The sequence below is a fragment of the Lepus europaeus genome, chromosome 4, assembly GCF_033115175.1.
Source record: "Lepus europaeus isolate LE1 chromosome 4, mLepTim1.pri, whole genome shotgun sequence".
NCBI classification, from domain to species: Eukaryota; Metazoa; Chordata; class Mammalia; order Lagomorpha; family Leporidae; genus Lepus; species Lepus europaeus.
Window position 1 is genome coordinate 49199663 of NC_084830.1, and position 17106 is coordinate 49216768.

The 17106-nt window shown below is 38.9% G+C and overlaps 1 protein-coding gene across 2 annotated transcripts in view; it reads right to left on the reverse strand.

The window, feature by feature from the left end:
- Positions 1 to 1778: 1778 nt before the first annotated feature.
- TMEM67 (transmembrane protein 67) overlaps positions 1779 to 17106 on the reverse strand; it is a 66564-nt gene continuing 51236 nt past the window's right edge. The window contains exons 24-29 of one of the 2 annotated variants that reach the window (XR_009865704.1): positions 15712 to 15828; positions 15510 to 15614; positions 14855 to 14957; positions 10917 to 11059; positions 9911 to 10045; positions 1779 to 2294 (exon numbers count right to left, since the gene is read on the reverse strand). Coding sequence is in view for 1 of the 2 variants with exons in the window: in XM_062188251.1 (XP_062044235.1) it covers positions 9965 to 10045; positions 10917 to 11059; positions 14855 to 14957; positions 15510 to 15614; positions 15712 to 15828 (549 nt within the window). In the remaining variant the exon portion in view is untranslated. Of the gene's footprint in view, positions 2295 to 8971; positions 10046 to 10916; positions 11060 to 14854; positions 14958 to 15509; positions 15615 to 15711; positions 15829 to 17106 lie in introns of those variants that run through there. The other variant, XM_062188251.1, reaches the window with a different exon arrangement.

The window sequence follows — 17106 nt, forward strand, 5'->3', positions numbered from 1 at the left end:
TTTCCTTGCCTTGAAGCTATAAGCTTGCCTCTAATCAAATCTTTTCTAATGCTGGTCAGTTCGGCCAAATGGCCAATCCAGAACCTCTGGATGTTCCCACCAGAGGAATGGTCCCACCTCACGGCCTCTGCACATGCCATTTGATCTGGAAATCTTCAGCCTTATACCCATCTTATAATCCTGGCTGGCTTCTGCTCGTCACTTATCTTTCAGTTAAAGTATTTCTGACATGCCTTTCCAGACCACTCAAACCACTGCAAGCATGCTGGTTTGAAGTTCTCCTTGTATCCTACAGTTATATTATGGTGCTTCTTACAGGCAGGATAGAGCTCCTCCCCATCCCCAAGATGCCTATGCCTTAATCTGGACTTTAAGGGCATGATTAAGCTAAGCACATGAGATGAGAAAATTATCTGGAATTATACAGATGGCCTAATGTAATCACTGATGTCCCTGTAAGTGAAAAAAAAAAGGAGCAGGGACAGGGCAGGAAAGTCTCAGTGAAGGATCTGAAGATGCTGTGCTCTGGCTTTCAGATGGAGGGACAAGAGCCAAGAAATGCAGGTGGCCTCTAGGAGCTGGAAAAGACAAGAAAATGGAATTGTCCTTACAGCTTCCAGAAGACATGCTATTCCGTTGACAGTCTGATTTCAGAGCAGCGAAACTCATTTCAGGTTTCTGTTGTTCAGAATTCTGAGACAATTTTGTGTTGCGTTAAGCCACAAAATCGTAATAATTTGTTACAAAGCAAGAGGAAACCAACACACCACTTAGCCCTGTATCTGTTGTTCTCTTTCTTACTGTTCAACTGTAAGCTCTATAAAGTGCCAGCCCTGTCCTACCTCCATATCCTGAGCACATGGTGCAGTATCTGGCACTTGTAAGCACTGGATACATAACTACAAATTGCTTACGCTCTAATCCCGAAATCTTACTCAGGGGCTCCTCATTACGATACACAGTAACGCCAAACAAAATACATATTCTTTCCTTCAAATATTTACTGAGTGCTTCTATTATATTCCAGGTGCAACACCAGACAACTGGATAAGACAGTGAACAAAATGGGCTTGCCCTTTCCCTTGATGAAGAGTGTAGGTAGCACTACCAGCAACCTAGGAGCATCCTTTTCTGTCACATGGCTGTACTCAGGCGTCCAAAACGATCAGGAGGTGGAGGTAGGGGTGATGGATATACATCTTTGATGAAAAATCTTGTTTATACTTGTTATGTCATTTGCAAAAACAAAAAGTAGATGTATAATTGGAAGATGTACATAAGAAAGCTGTTTGGGCTGTGTTGTCATGCAGCAGGTTAAGCTGCTGCTTCTGACACTGGCATCCTCTATCATATTGCCAGTTCCAGTCTTGGCTACTTCACTTCTGAACCAGCTCCCTGCTCCTGTGCCTGGGAAGGCAGAGGATGAAGGGCTTGAGACACTGTCACCCACGTGGGAGACCCAGGTGAACCTCCTGGCTGCTGGTTGTAACCATTTGGAGGATGAACCAGATGATGGAAGATCTCACTCTGTCTTTCCCTCTCTCTGCCAATCTGCCTTTCAAATAAATAAATAAGCAAACAAATAAATAAGAGAAGGTTCTAATTTCAAAAAGTTACTGGGAAGTTACCTGGATAAGCAACAGATCAAAACAATTATTTTTTATTTTTTATTTAATGAATGCATTTTTTCATAGATACAACTTTAGGAATACATTGGTTCTTTCCCCCATACCCCCCCCCCCCCAACTCCCATCCCACCTCCCTCTCCCTCTCCCATCTCCTTCTTCATTATGGTTCATTTTTAGTTTGACTTTATATACAGAGGACCAATTCCATGCTAAGCATAGACTTCAACAACTTGCATCCATGCACACACACAACATATAGAGTACAGTTTGGAAACAAAATTTGCAGCTGATTCTCAGTACAACTCATTAGGGATGGAGGTCCTATATGGGGAGTGAGTGCACAGTGTCTTCTGTTGTCCCTTTAACAATTAACACTCTTATTTGTGTTGTCAGTGATCACCTGAGGCTCTTGCCATGGGCTGCTGAGGCTATGGACGCCTTCTGTGACCACAGACTCCATTGGCATTTGGACACAGCCATAAGCAAAGTGGATGTTCTCTCCTCCTCTCAGAGAAGAGTATATCCTTCTTTGATGGCCCTTTCTTTCCGCTGAGGTCTCACAGGGATCCTCCGTGTAGGATACTTTTTTGCCACAGTCTTGGCTTTCCATGCCTGAAATGCTCTCACAGGCCTTTCAGCCAGACCAGGAAGCTTCAAGGGTTGATTCTGTGGTCAGAATGCAAAACAATCTTTTGAAAAAGATTTACTTATTTATTTATTTTGAAACTTAAGAGTTACAGAGACAGAGATCTTCCATTTCCTGGTTCAATTCTCACATGGCCACAATGGCCAGTGTGGGGCCAAGCCAAAGCCAGGAGCCAGGAGCCAAGAGCCAGGAGCCAGGAGCTTCATCCGGGTCTCCCACGTGGGTGGCAGGGTCTCAAGCACTTGGGCTATCTTCTGCTGCTTTCCTAGGCACATTAGGTGGGAGCTGGATCAGAAGTGGAGCAGCTGGGACACGAACCAGCACTCACGTGGGATGCTGTCATCCAGGTAGTGGCTTTACCCACTCTCTTACAATGCCAGTCTCTCAAAAACACTTTTGACCATTATACATAAACTCTACTATTTTCTCAGAAAGGAAAAGAAACGGGTACAAGTTAGGGGTATCAAACTGGTAGAGTCCAGATCCAGTAAAAGGTTTGTTCTAAGTTCTCTCAGGTCAAAACTTTACGTTATTATTTTTCTTTTTTTTATTTCTGTTAAATAAAAAGAATGACTAAAAGATATATAGGCTGGAAAAGTAATAGCGTAATAGTATTAAAAAGTATAAGTGTACTTTGTAAACAAAAAATAGGAGGCATACACATGTGTATACAGACATGTGGAAAAACATAGTTCTTGTAATCTTGCAGAATGTGGAGGCCTCATTCTTAAAATAAAGGATAATCTAAGAAAATAAAGTGGGCTTCAGGTCTTTTAAACTATGCTGCCTTTTGGTGAAGACATAAAGTTGTGCCATTACAATATAAACGTCTATGATAACATTAACACATGATGCAGTATGCTATATATATTATGATGCATTAAATAGTATATAAGGGAAATTTTAAAAGGACTCCACTTGAGGAAGACTGTACGTGTAAAAGATGCCATAAAGGGAGATGAAACAAGCTGGTAGTGGCCGCAAGGTAGTGGGGGAGGGAATGCGGACATTGTTTTTCTTGGCTCTGCAGCCCTGAGAGTTAGCCTTCCTTTGACACAGTGTGAACAGCCCAGCCTGGTCCTGAAAGCTTAGTGTGTGCTCTACTGCCACCTGGCGGTCCAAACACAAACTGCAAAGATTTCAGGTCTTCAAATACAGAATAGTCTTAGTGGAAAGTTACAGATTAATTCCTTCGTTTTACATAGTAAATATAGTATGAAAATTTAATTGTTTCACTTATACTTACCAACAAGTAAGTTTTTTTTATTTATTTGACAGGTAGACCTATACACAGTGAGAAAGAGAGACAGAGAGAAGGGTCTTCCTTCCGTTGGTTCACTCCCCAAATGGCTGCCAGGGCTGATGCTGCACGGATCTGAAGCCAGGAGCCAGGTGATTCTTCCTGGTCTTCCATGCAGGTGCAGGGGCCCAAGCACCTGGGCCATCCTCCACTGCCCTCCCGGGCCACAGCAGAGAGCTGGACTAGAAGAGGAGCAACCAGGACTAGAACCCAGCACCTACAAGTAAGTTTTTTTAATGTTGGCCATTTTGATGGTTTTGCCTTCTTATGATGACAAAATCAAACACTTTTCATACATGCTTAATGGTCATTTGGAAACTTCTTTTGAGGGATAGCTCCTTAAGCTTTGGTTCATTTTTTCTGTTGGGCAGTCTTTCTTCTCCATATTGATTTGATGAGTTTTTTGTTCTTGATAGGAATGCTTTGTCAAATATTTGTAAATGTAAAGACCAATCTACCAAACTTTTCCCTTATGTTTCAGCTTTTTTGAGTCTTAAGAAGCCTAGCCTAAAGTCATAATATATTGCCCTTATGATATCTTTTTTTTTTTTTTACAGATAGAGTTAGCAGATAGTGTTAGTGAGAGAGAGAGAGACAGAGAGAAAGGTCTTCCTTCCGTTGGTTCACCCCCCAAATGGTTGCCATGGCCGGAACTACGTCGGTCCAAAGCCAGGAACCAGGTGCTTCTTCCTGGTCTCCTATGTGGGTGCAGGGGCCCAAGCACTTGGGCCATCCTCCACTGCCTTCCCAGGCCACAGCAGAGAGCTGGACTGGAAGAGGAGCAACCGGGACTAGAATCCCACGCCCATGTGGGATGCCAGCGCCGCAGGAGGAGGATTAACCAAATGAGCCATGGCGCCGGCCTCTATCTTTTAGAAGTTTTATCATTTAACCTTTCACATTTAGATCCACCAACTACCCAAAATTGATTTTTGTGTGTGACACACGGGTAATGATTCATTTTTTCCCCCCTGGGATGTTCAATCAACTATTCTCAAAACACCCTTTCCTCACTGCCTTACACACCTTTCTATGTTTCCTGCGGATCTGCTTCTAGACTCTATTCTAAGGATCACTTGTTTATCCCTGGGTAATAGCCATGTATTTCTTCATAATAATAATTACAATAGAAGCAATAATTTAATTATATTGTTAGAAAAACTATAATAAGTTATCTTTTTAAACCCACAGATTCCTTTGTGGCAGGGAGTTTGTCTACCGCACATTCTAGTACACTTGGCAATGTGACAGTATCTTAATGTGGGCTCCAGCGGGGTTTATCTGGATCTCTTTCAGAATTAACAATTAATGGGACTTACTACTACTTCTATTACATAGCCAATACTTAACAGTCTTATGTGCTAGGCACACAGCTAAGCACTTGTGCACACATTCACTCATTTAATCTTCCCAATTATTATGATAATCATTAATCCCTCTTATAAAACAGGGAAATTTAATCACAACCTTACTAAATCAACCTGCTAAGAGGTGTAACCAGGCCAGTCTGGCTCAAAATTTGTGCATAACCAGTATCACTGGTATCTCTCTTATGGGTAATGCATTTATCTCCAAACCATATAATGCAGTTAGGCAACAGGGAGCAGGAGTACCATCTCCTGATACATGGACCATCAATTACTCCAGGCCAACAGGACTGTGGAAGATCTCTTGCCCTTCTGCCCATTCATCCTCTCTGGGGTACAGAAGAGCTGATTTAAAAGTAACCTGGCAAATTTGGCTAGATTAAGCTTACACATGATATAAATGTGGGTTGATATAAAAACCTTAAATGATGTGACTCCTGTTTTCCTTTCAATTCTCATCTCCCTCCAACTATACATCTCATCTCCCTCAACTATACTGTTGTGCATTCTTTTATGATCAGTCAGGTGCTGCCACAAGGGAAGACACAGGAAAACACTTTTTTATGCTCACAGGTCCAAGAAGCAAGATGCACAGTGCACCACGTATGGCTACACTGGAAAACACCAGTCAGGAGGAAGCGGTAGGGGTTAGGGGTAAGGGGAAAGACCAGGCCTTTACTGGAGTGTCGTTTTGTTTTCCAAATTATCTTCTAAAATTTGTTTGAAAGGGTGGAAGAAGGAGAGAAAGAGAGAGAGAGAGAGAAATATCTCCCATCTGCTGGTTCACTCCCCAAATGCGTTCAAGAGCCAAGGCTGGACTAGGCCAAAACTGGGAGCTGGGAACTCAATCCATGTCTCCCATGTAAGTGGTTGGGATCCAACCACCTGCGCCATCAGTTACTTCCCACAATGTGCATCAGCAGGAAGCTGGAATCTGGAGTGAACCTGGGACTCAAACTCAGGCACTTCGATATGGGATGTGGGTGTCCCAAGCAACATCTTAACCACTATGCCAAACGTCCACCCCCTCTTATTGGAGTTTCTCAGGAAAAGGCAAGGCAGGGTGAAGTGAACAGTTAAGGACTGCCTGAAATGAGTAACTGAGTTCTGATCTATGTGGGTGGCCCCTAGTTGCTGAGTACCTGGCCCTGGGATGATTAAAGCAGAGGAATATTGCCTTGTAGGATGTGCATGACAGATAGAGGAGGGATGAACAAGGGTTGATTAATTTATACATCAAAGCCATGCTCCCACCTGACCCTTTTGCCATTCCCAAGAACTGGCTAACCTCAGGAGAGGCATTCTACTTCAATCAGGACAGTTAAGATGTCAAAACATAATATACAGAAAATTTAAAATATAAACAACATGGAGCCAGCACTGTGGTGCAGCAGGTTAAAGCCCTGGCCTGAAGTGCAGGCATCCCATATGGGCGCTGGCTCTAATCCTGGCTGCTCCTCTTCTGATCCAGTTCTCTGCTATGGCCTGGGATAGCAGTAGAAGATGGCCCAAGTCCTTGGGCCCCTGTACCCATGTGGGAGACCTGGAGGAATCTCCTGGCTCCTGGCTTTGGATCGGCGCAGCTCCAGCCGTTGTGGCCATCTGGGGAGTGAACCAGCGGATGGAAGACGTCTCTCTCTGTCTCTACCTCTCTCTGTAACTCTGTCTTTCAAATAAATAAAATAAATTTAAAATATATATATATAAACAACACATGTAGTCTGAATTCAAACTACCCCAAAATGCTAAACGCATCCTCATCTCTGAGCACATACTATTCCTTGCTTTGGCTGCACTTGTTTTATCTTTAAATCTCAGAACAAGGTCTAAGGTCTCTGAGGTCAAAGCCCTGATGACACAGATGCAGCTAAGATCCTCTTCTCTGTCACAGCAGCCATTTTGATTGGTTAATATCCCTGTTTCTTTTACTAAACTGAAGACCCTTCTGAGGGGCTGGGGAGTGGGAAGAGGTAGAAGCAGTGCTTGAATGACTGAATGCATAAGCAAACGAAGGCAATCTTCTCTTCCAGGGACAGTATCCACTCTGTACCATGAACCACAACTGCAACACGGAGTGGTGATGGCTCCTTTCTTGCATCCCTTCACTGCACAGCTGTGACCTCTGCCAGATCTCTTCCTGGCAAGGCCAGGGTGGCTAAGGAAGAAGCCGGCTAGAACTCTGATAGGTAGGTTACTGAGATCAGCGATTGTGAATACTCTTCAATGTACATAATCAGCCTTCTCAGCAGGCAGTTAGGATAGTAGTACCAGAGAAATAAGCATCTATAAATCCCTCATAACAAAGATTCTGGTCTACAGAAGTATTTTAGGGTTTACTTATCTATTCTTATTCATTTGAAAGGCGGAGAGACAGATCTTTCTCCACTGGTTCACTCCCCAAATGGTTACAACAGCCAGGGCTGGGCCAGGTAGAAACCACCATCAGGAACTCCATCAAGAATCCCACTTAGGTAGCAGGGATCTAAGCATTGAGTCATCATCTGTTGTCTCCTAAGGGTATGTGCATTAGCAAGAATGTTGAATGGAATTGACTCAAACCCAGGCAGTCTGGCATGGAAACAGTAGCTTAAGCCACTGAGCCACAACATCCAGCCTGTGCATTTCTAAGGAGGCTACAAAGCAAAGTACACAGCAGCTTAAAAGCAAGCTCTCTAGGGTTTGTTTCATTATAAAATGAAGAAGAGACAGATCAAATGTTTCTAGGGAATCAGTAAAATTAAGGAACCTAACATGCAAAAGGAAGTAACTAGGTAGAAAAGAAATACACAGAGGATAATGGACCTACTGGAAAATTATGTACCTGGTCATAAAATTTAAATTGTGGCTATTTGTGGGGTTGATGTTGTTAAACTGCTGCTTGCAATGCTGACATCCTTTATCAGAGTGCTGGTTTGAGACCTAGCTGCTCTGCTTCTGATCCAGATTCCTACAACATGCCTGGGAGGGCAGTTAAAAATGGTTCAAATACTTGGGCCCCTATCACCCACGTGGGAGATCCGGATTGAGTTCCAGGCTCATGGTTCTATCCTGCCCGAGGCCTAGCCATTGCAGCCTTCTGGGAAGTGATCAAGCAGATGGAAGATGTCTTTCTCTCTGTCGCCCCTACTCTGTCATTCTCTCAAATAAACAAAATAAATCTTCAAAAAAATTGTGGCAAAGTGAACAAAAAAAAAAGCCAATACCGTATGAAAATCTGAAAGTGTTTATCTGAATAATATTTATCTGTACATACTTATCCAGGATGATTTTTCAAGTATTTTGTTTCAATTTATCAGCAAGTGAGCCAACTGATCCTATATTTTGAAATTTACCATATGAAAACATTTGCACTAATATTAACTTCTCATATGTGGAATGAGGGTTGAATTTCTTTCATATGCTTCTGAGGAGGGTGTTTTAAAAACCTATGCCAGTACATCTACTTATCTCTGTAGCTTTTTTTAAAATTTACTTATTTATTTATTTGAAAGGCAGATTTACAAAGAGGCAGAGGCACAGAGAGAGAGAGGTCTTCCATCCACTGGTTCACTACCCAAATGGCCACAACAGCCAGAGCTGTGCCAATCCGAAGCCAGTTCTCCCACATAGGTGCACTGGTCCAAAGACTTGGGCCATCTTCTACTGCTTTCCCAGGCCATAGCAGAGAGCTGGATCGGAAGTAGCGCAGCTGGGACTTGAGCAGTGCCCATATGGGAATGGGATGCCAGCGCTGCAGACTGGGGTTTTAACCTGCTGCACCACAGTGCTGGCCCTTCTCTGTAGTTTTTATAAAGCTATTCCTTTACAAAATCAAATTTCAAAGACTTATTAGCCCTCTCTCTTTTTCCTTAGTCATTCTTAAGATTCAGGGAAAAGTGAAAGATTCAATGTTGGCAACAGCTGGAGACTAATAGTACTATATTCCTAAATGCTTGTTCATGAATTACATATTCATCAAACTGGAAACTGAAACACCAAATGGTTTATTACATATTTACAATTTAAAAGTAAAAATAATACTTACATAGGATTGCATTTAAGTATTTACACATAATTAACATAGAAAAGCAGTAAGAAATGTTGGTTTAGGGGTTGATGGCCATTACATTTCAAATATGAGGGCCTTTGAAGTACATGGTATACAATGAAAAAAACATTAAAAAGTATAATGAAGAAATATGGAACATTAGCTACATCCCTCAGAATACAAGCATGCTCTCCTGCAGAGCCTAAGTTTGCTTTCAATAAATCACCTTGTCAACTTGACATGATAAATTTAGTTTGTTATTTACAATTTTTAACATAATTGAAGAACATAGCTTTGGAGCAGTACCTTTAAAAGATTAAGTAATTAAAAAAATGCATATAAAACCACATTGGGAAAAATATCCTACATTATAGCTTAATAAATATAAATTACATTAGAGATGTAAATATACCTTGTGGAAAAATTATGCTAATCATATAGGCATACAAAGGAATGAACAGTTACCATTACACGAGATGCATGCTAATCCAATAGTGAATTAGTTCACTGTCAAGCAGGGTGAACAACTGAATTAGCAGTAATATAACTGAAATCTATGGACACTTGAAAATATCTTTCAATATTTAACCACAAATTTATAAAACGTAAAATACTGAACTGAAAACTAGTCTTGAACATGGAATCAAATAATTTTGTCACTGAGAGAAAATACAGGCAAGCCACAGTTTATAAAATGACCTAGAGAGACAAATGATGGGGATTGGTTTGATTATTACTAAAAAATGTTATGCTGAACACAATGTTTTTTGGCTTTATTGTCAGTGCTAATTTATTAGAGAATTACATTCCAAAACTACTGAGAAAATGATATTTTCCATCATATCATATATTTACAAGTTATAAAAATAAATTTGTGCAGATAAAAATGAATAAAAACAAAATAATCTATTTTACAAGTGTTAAAAAACATGGCAAACTAACCTGATACCATGACATTTTTTGCCATGATTACGTTGTCTTTATCTGTTCAATAAATTAAATCAGAAATCTTTGATCCACCAGTGTTTTAGCTGCCAAATTCTTTTGTCCTATTGCATTACGGATAAATCTAAATATCTGGAAAATTAAAACAATTCAGAATGAAAATAAACATATGAAGTCAATTAAATAAGAGCATCAATTAACATATCTAAATTAAGCTAGATAATTCTCTCAACTATTTATTTTCATGTATTAGACATCTCAATTTCATGGTGATACACAAAATTATTTTAAGACTATTATGATCTTTTATAATATCAAGGTAGTGCATATTCTTATTTAGAATATATTTTATCAATTAATAAAACAAGCCTTCATGTTCACAGGAATATACTTATAAATCTTCCGAAAGGCAACTTTTGTAACTCCAAAAGGTATGGGAATATCAAAAGAATTTACTTGCTACAGGCAGATTTTGTTCATAATTCTAGACCTGTATTAAGGACTAATAAATTACATTTTACTGACTCATATACTTCCTTGATAAAGTAGAGAAAATTTGCGTTATAATTAATAACATTTTAACAATCATGGGTTTACCATTTCTTAGAGCCTCCATTTCAGAGATTTTATCCATGAGGTTGTTTGTTATCCACACAGGCTGGGGATGTAAGAGAGCTACAGGGGCTTTTTTTCTTTGCATATTGAGCTGAGCTAGAAAGTGAATGGGACTGTAAATATTGTTCATTTTTGACATTTAGCAGAATGGCAGTTCAGAGTTCTTCTTCTAGATTCCTTTCACATTTGTTTAAGCAACTCAGGTCCTCCACTATTCCCCAGTATTTCATTTACCCTCAAGGACAGAGTATGGAATGCAGTTGGTTGAACTTCTTTGTTAGCTTTACAAATTTCTAGTGAGAGTAGACAGTCATTCTCTTACAAAAATATGTATCTATTTCCAAATTATTTCTTTTTAAAGAAAACCAGAAAAATCTTAAAAATTTACCTCTTGTTGTAGGTATGTAAGGAAGGCTGCTAAAACAAAATTTTGGCAAGCCAAGTCCACAATACAGAAGAACAGCAGATCAAAAATAAGAAGAGTGGCTTCATTTCCATAGTACAGAACACTGCTGAAAGAATAACCTTCATCTATTAAAAAAAAAAAACAACACAATTTTTAGGATATAAATTTAAAAGCATCATGAATCTGTGATAAATTTCTGGTGATAAAATTTGTGTATTTAAAAACAACATATTAGAAATATGGTTCACCTAAAAATAAACAAAAGGTGTTAAGACTCGCTAATCTAAAAGGTTAGTCACACAAATCATAAAAAGTAGTTTTAACATTTGGACCAAGGGTTAGTAATTGCTAAGATTTCAGAGAGGGGTATGTGAGTGTGTGGTGTGTACAGTCAATGTTTTTCAAAGACCAGTTAATGAATATCCTTTCTCTATTTTTTTATAGAACAACAGATCCATTAGCCTTAGAAAACTTGTCTAAGATAGAGTAAGTTAAGAATAAAACAAAACAGATCAAAACCAGCAAGGTGAAGAATAGTGCACAGTATTCTAGAATTTCTGTCTTTAGTAGTACCCTAAGATTTTTCTCTAAGATCTCTTCTAAATTCAAAATGGATTTGTTGTTTCTGGGATACAAAGACTGTTTTAAAAAAAATTAAGATGAGGGGGCCAGTGTTGTGGCATAGCGGGTCAAGCTATTGCCTGCAGTGCCAGCATCCCATATGGGCGCAGGTTTGAGCCCCGGCTGCTCTGCTTCCAATCCAGCTCTCTGCTATGGTCTGGGAAAGCAGTGGAAGACGGCCTAAATCTTTGGGCCCCTGCATCTGTGTGGGAGACTGGGAGGAAGCTCCTGGCTCCTGGCTTCGGATCACCGCAGCTCTGGCCATTGCGGCCAATTGGGGAGTGATCCAGCGGATGGAAGACCTCTCTCTCTCTCTGCCTTTCCTTCTCTCTGTATGTAACTCTTTCAAGTAAATAATAAATGAATCTTTATTAAAAATTATCATGAAAGCTATAGATTATTTCACTAGAAAACAAAGAAAAACACATATCCAAATCCTGCAAACAATTTCAGGGGTGCCCAGAGAACCACTGAAGCTGCTCATGAATACTTAGTTGGAACCTGTTTTATACAAGGGGATGTCTGGGGTACTCATAATGCTCTTTCTTGATCAGGGTGCTAGGCACAAGGGGTACACTCTGTTTGTGAAAAGTTACTGACCTGTAAGCGCTATCCTTACAAAATATACACTTCTGTATGTATACCTGTATGTGTGTGTGTATTAAAATTCAAAATATAATTCTTTCTTATATGCTTTCTAACATTGCTCCACTAATGACTTTCTATAATGGCGACTTACCCAGTTTATTGTATGCCTTCACTTTGTCCTAAGATCTAGTTCTTTATATTTAATGCCTTACTGGACACCTCTCCCTGGATGTCCCAAAGGTACCTTAAGATCTAACATATTCAAAACTAAATTCATCCCCTTTCCCTCAAAACTGTTCCTCCATTGGCATTCCCTGTTTTAGTGAATGGTGCCACTTAGTCACCAATTTAGTCACATGAGCTGGAACTCTGGATAACTTCTGACTATTCTCTTTCTACTATATTTTCCCCCTTAATCTCTCTAGTAATCCTTTCTTCTACATTCCCATTGCAAATACCTTAGTTTATATTCTCATCATCTTGTGATGAAGACAGAGGGAAAAAAACTGTTAGAAGGAGAAGAAGGAAGATGGGAAGAAAAGGAAGAACACAGGAAGATGAAAAGAAACAAGGTAGAAAAGAAGGAGATGACTATATTAGAAATAGCAACAACACCCCATTTCTGGGTACCTATCTGAAAACAGGTAATGTATTAGGTTCTTTTTTTTTTTTTTTTTTTTGACAGGCAGAGTGGACAGTGAGAGAGAGAGAAAGAGAGAAAGGTCTTCCTTTTTGCCATTGGTTCACCCTCCAATGGCCGCCGCGGTTGGCGCGCTGCGGCCGGTGCACCACGCTGATCCGATGGCAGGAGCCAGGTGCTTATCCTGGTCTTCCATGGGGTGCAGGACCCAAGCACTTGGGCCACCCTCCACTGCACTCCCTGGCCACAGCAGAGAGCTGGCCTGGAAGAGGGGCAACCGGGACAGAATCCAGTGCCCTGACCGGGACTAGAACTCGGTGTGCCGGCGCCGCAAGGCGGAGGATTAGCCTAGTGAGCCGCGGCGCCGGCTTGTATTAGGTTCTTAACACTGGATAGCCCTACAAAAATCTTTAGAGGGTAATACCTAATTTTACAAAGAGGCCAGTAAGGTTCAGAAAGATCAGCAACTTTCTCAAGTTTACAAAGCAAGTAAATTAAGTAGATTTGAATTCAAGAATAAAAGCCTCTGAAAGTTTTATTCTTAATGACTTTGACTAAGATATATTTTTATAATCTTGGAAACCTTTAATTCAATCTACCCTACAGCCAGAGTAATTCTTTCAATTTACAAGTCAAATCTATTTAGCACTTTTCAATGATATCCACGTTCATTAATAATAGTTTCCAAATTTTCTGATTATGTATTCCTGTCAGAAAAAAGTGTTGAGCATATACTAAAATAGATGTATTTTATTAATTACTATTTCTATTTATTACAAATAGACATTAAAATATTTAAATATTTTCTTCTCATATTTTCATGGACCAACATATGCACATATGCATATTTTGTGGTATAAAACTTTTTTTTATTTAACAACTGGACTATAGAATAGTGAAACTCTTTAGGGTGTTAGACAAAACCTTTGGGATTTGGTCTCTGCCTTTTTTTCTTTCATACTGTCTCTGTCCCACTTAATACCAGATTTAATCATAAAGTTCATAGCATAATGCACGCTGCACACTTTTTCTGTCCTTGGCATAACCTGTGCTAGCACACACTCCTATCCAGGCATCACTCCATTTACTTATGCACATGCCTATCTTTCACAGTCTACTAAACCAAATGCCCAATGGACGGCCATGGGCTAGGTACCCTAGGACTGCATTGGCATCACATCAGGCACAAATAACACAATGGATAAATTATATCTAGGCCAGAACAGTGGTCATATCATCTCCATTCTTACCAACACACACAACTAATTATCACACTACAAATCACATATATATTGACTTTTTAAAGATAATAAACCAGGTTTAATTACTATTTCTCTCATAGTACCAGTGATTTTTAAGAAATCAGATACAATAAAAATTAGATGTTAAAGAATAATCACAAATGTTACTATTCTTCAAATGTTTCATAGGGGCCAGCGCTGTGGCGCAGCAGGTTAAAGCCCTGGCCTGAAGCGCCAGTACCCCATATTAGCGCCGGTTCTAGCCCCAGCTGCTCCTCTTCCAATCCAGGTCTATGCTATGGCCTGGGAAAGCAACAGAAGACAGCGCAAGTCCTTGGGTCCCTGCACGTGGGAGACCCAGAAGAAGCTCCTGGCTCCTGACTTTGGATTGGCTCAGCTCCAGCCATTTGCAGCCATCTGGGGATGAACCAGCAGATGGAAGACCTTTTTCTCTGTCTCTACCCCTCTCTATCTTTCAAATAAATAAAATAAATCTTCTAAAAAAATAAATGTTTCGTAAGTTTCCCACTGAATAGATGTTCCAATAAAATTTTGAATTTTGTGTTATTTGTTTTACTATTTCATCCATGGATATTGTTGATTCTGAAATTCAGCTTTTTGCTTTCTTATAGAATCTTTTATATATTTATTTTCTGCTACTTGGCATAGTAAGATAAAATACAGAAAACTACAATTCCATTAGGTTAGCTGAGTTCATTATGTTTACTTTGTTTCGATATAAAATTGTAAATCAAATGATAATAACTACATGTACTTTTTTTTCAACTTTGAAAACAGTAATGAAATTCAGCAAGGGCTTTAAAGGATACCATTGTAAAAGATGCTTTTTTCCATTGGTTCCATGAATTCCATTCCAAGAATTCTTTCAAGAAGCAACTTATCTTTTATAAAGTAATCCATTTCTTTATGAACCTAACATAAAAAGAGAATAATTTCAAAAACAGTGAAATATATGCTAATTAATATAAAATCAAAAGGAGGGGAAATGAAAAATGAATCACACACAAAGATCTGTTCTTCAAAAAGATGAATTTACCACACTGAGATTTATAACAAAATTCAGCAGTGTTTTAAATTTCACATGCCCTTAGTTGTGTTTAGGTCTGGACAGACTGAAAATCAAAACAAGCGTTTTAGGAATATAATCCTAGCGTAACATAAGGATTTCAATAATGAATAATACCATAGCATTTTGGTAACCTGCTAACAAAATTTCAATATAGGCATATTTTAAGAAAATTATCATATTAAAAGACAATATACAATCTCATTTTACTTCTACATAACCCAATTCTATTCCTAAGCCATAAATGTTAATGGTTAGAAATATGTTTTTACGTATTAAATCTGACAAGACAAAAAAAATGAGGGTTCTAAACCTACACATTTGCATAACTGACATTCCAATCTCACTTTTTAAACTGCATTTAATCACAGCTTAAATATAAATGTTGACATACTTACATGATCAATGAAAGAGCCAAGAAACTTATTCATTGTATGATATGCTTTTATACTCTGTTCAAAAGTACTAGCTGATGAACTCAATAGTCTAGCAGGGCCATTTTTCTAATGTAAAAAGAGAAATGAATAAATGTGACACATTTTGTTTTTTAAATAGCATTAAATAAAGGCAAAATTCATCTGAACTGTACTTTATACAAACCCTTGTCAGTGTTTCATGAATCCTGTCATAATGTTGTCTCATCTGGCTAGAAATTGCAATCTGAAAAGTCTGACCATCTGTGTTGGGTACCAAACCTCTTTGGCTACACAAATTTTCCTGAAAAGTTAAAAGATTCATATTAATACCAAGGTTATAAACAATTACCTATCTCAAGGAGAAAATGCACCTTCCTTTTAGTTGGCACCATACATCCCATTACATGCATTACAGAAGCCTAGTGAAATTTACTAAAACTATATTTGAAAGATTCTAACTTTATCCAAGTTTACCATTCCCCTTCAAATTTTATTCATTTCTATTTTATTCTAAATCATACTACCCTACTTTAAAATAAATTAAAAAATTAAAAACTAAATTTATTGTAAATTGATATTCTTAGCTTTCCTTACAATTAACCTTATTGCTCTTAAACATATGCCAAAAAGCCTAGTCTTAGAATTAACTAGTCTTATAACTGTAAAATTTTTGTTGTTTCTCAAACATTTTTAAAATACTTCCTTTATTTCAACAAAAGGTAATGATAGTAAGACCAGAGTTCAAGTTATAGACCAGGTATCCATTTCAGGCCTCCCTGACAAGGCAAAAATCCTAACAAACATGCACAGTTCCCTACCTAATCATCTAGTCAATTATCATTGAGGCATCATGGTTCAGTATAGTTTTCTTATCTCCATAAAGCGAATTCACCTACACTAGGGCTTAATATTCTCTTTTGTCTAAATCTAACCTGCAAACACAACATAGCAGTTGGTTTTCTATATACTTAAAAGGAAGAACATGCATAACAAATTTTTCTATTTAAAAAAGTGACAGGATGGGGGGAAAGATGTTTAACCCAGTAATTAAGACAGTGGTTAAGAACCCGTGTCCCATATTTGGAGTACCGGAGTTTGATAGCCAGCTCTATCTAGTTCCTGGCTCCAGCTTCCTGCTATGGCAGATCTTGGGAAGCAGTACTGATGGCTCAAGTGTAACTGCATCCCTGTTGCCCATGCAGGAGAACTGGACTGAGTTCCTGGCTCCTGCCTTTGGCACAGCCCAGTCCCAGATGCTGTGGCCACTTGGGGAATGAACCAGCAGATGGGACCTTTCTCTGTCTTTCTCTCTGTCTCTGAAATAAAAATCTCAAATATTTTTTCTTGATTAAAAACACTCCATTCCACTGTGGAAAATTTATAAAATATGAAGAAGTACAAAAAAAGAAACAAAAATCACCTATAATCTCAACATGGAGAGATTGAAATATTTTTTTAAAGATTTATTTTATCTATTTGAAAGACACAGTTACAGAGAGAGGTCTTCCATCCACTGGTTCACTCCCCAGATGGCTGCAACAGCCCGAGCTGCGCCAATCTGAAGCCAGGAGCCAGGAGC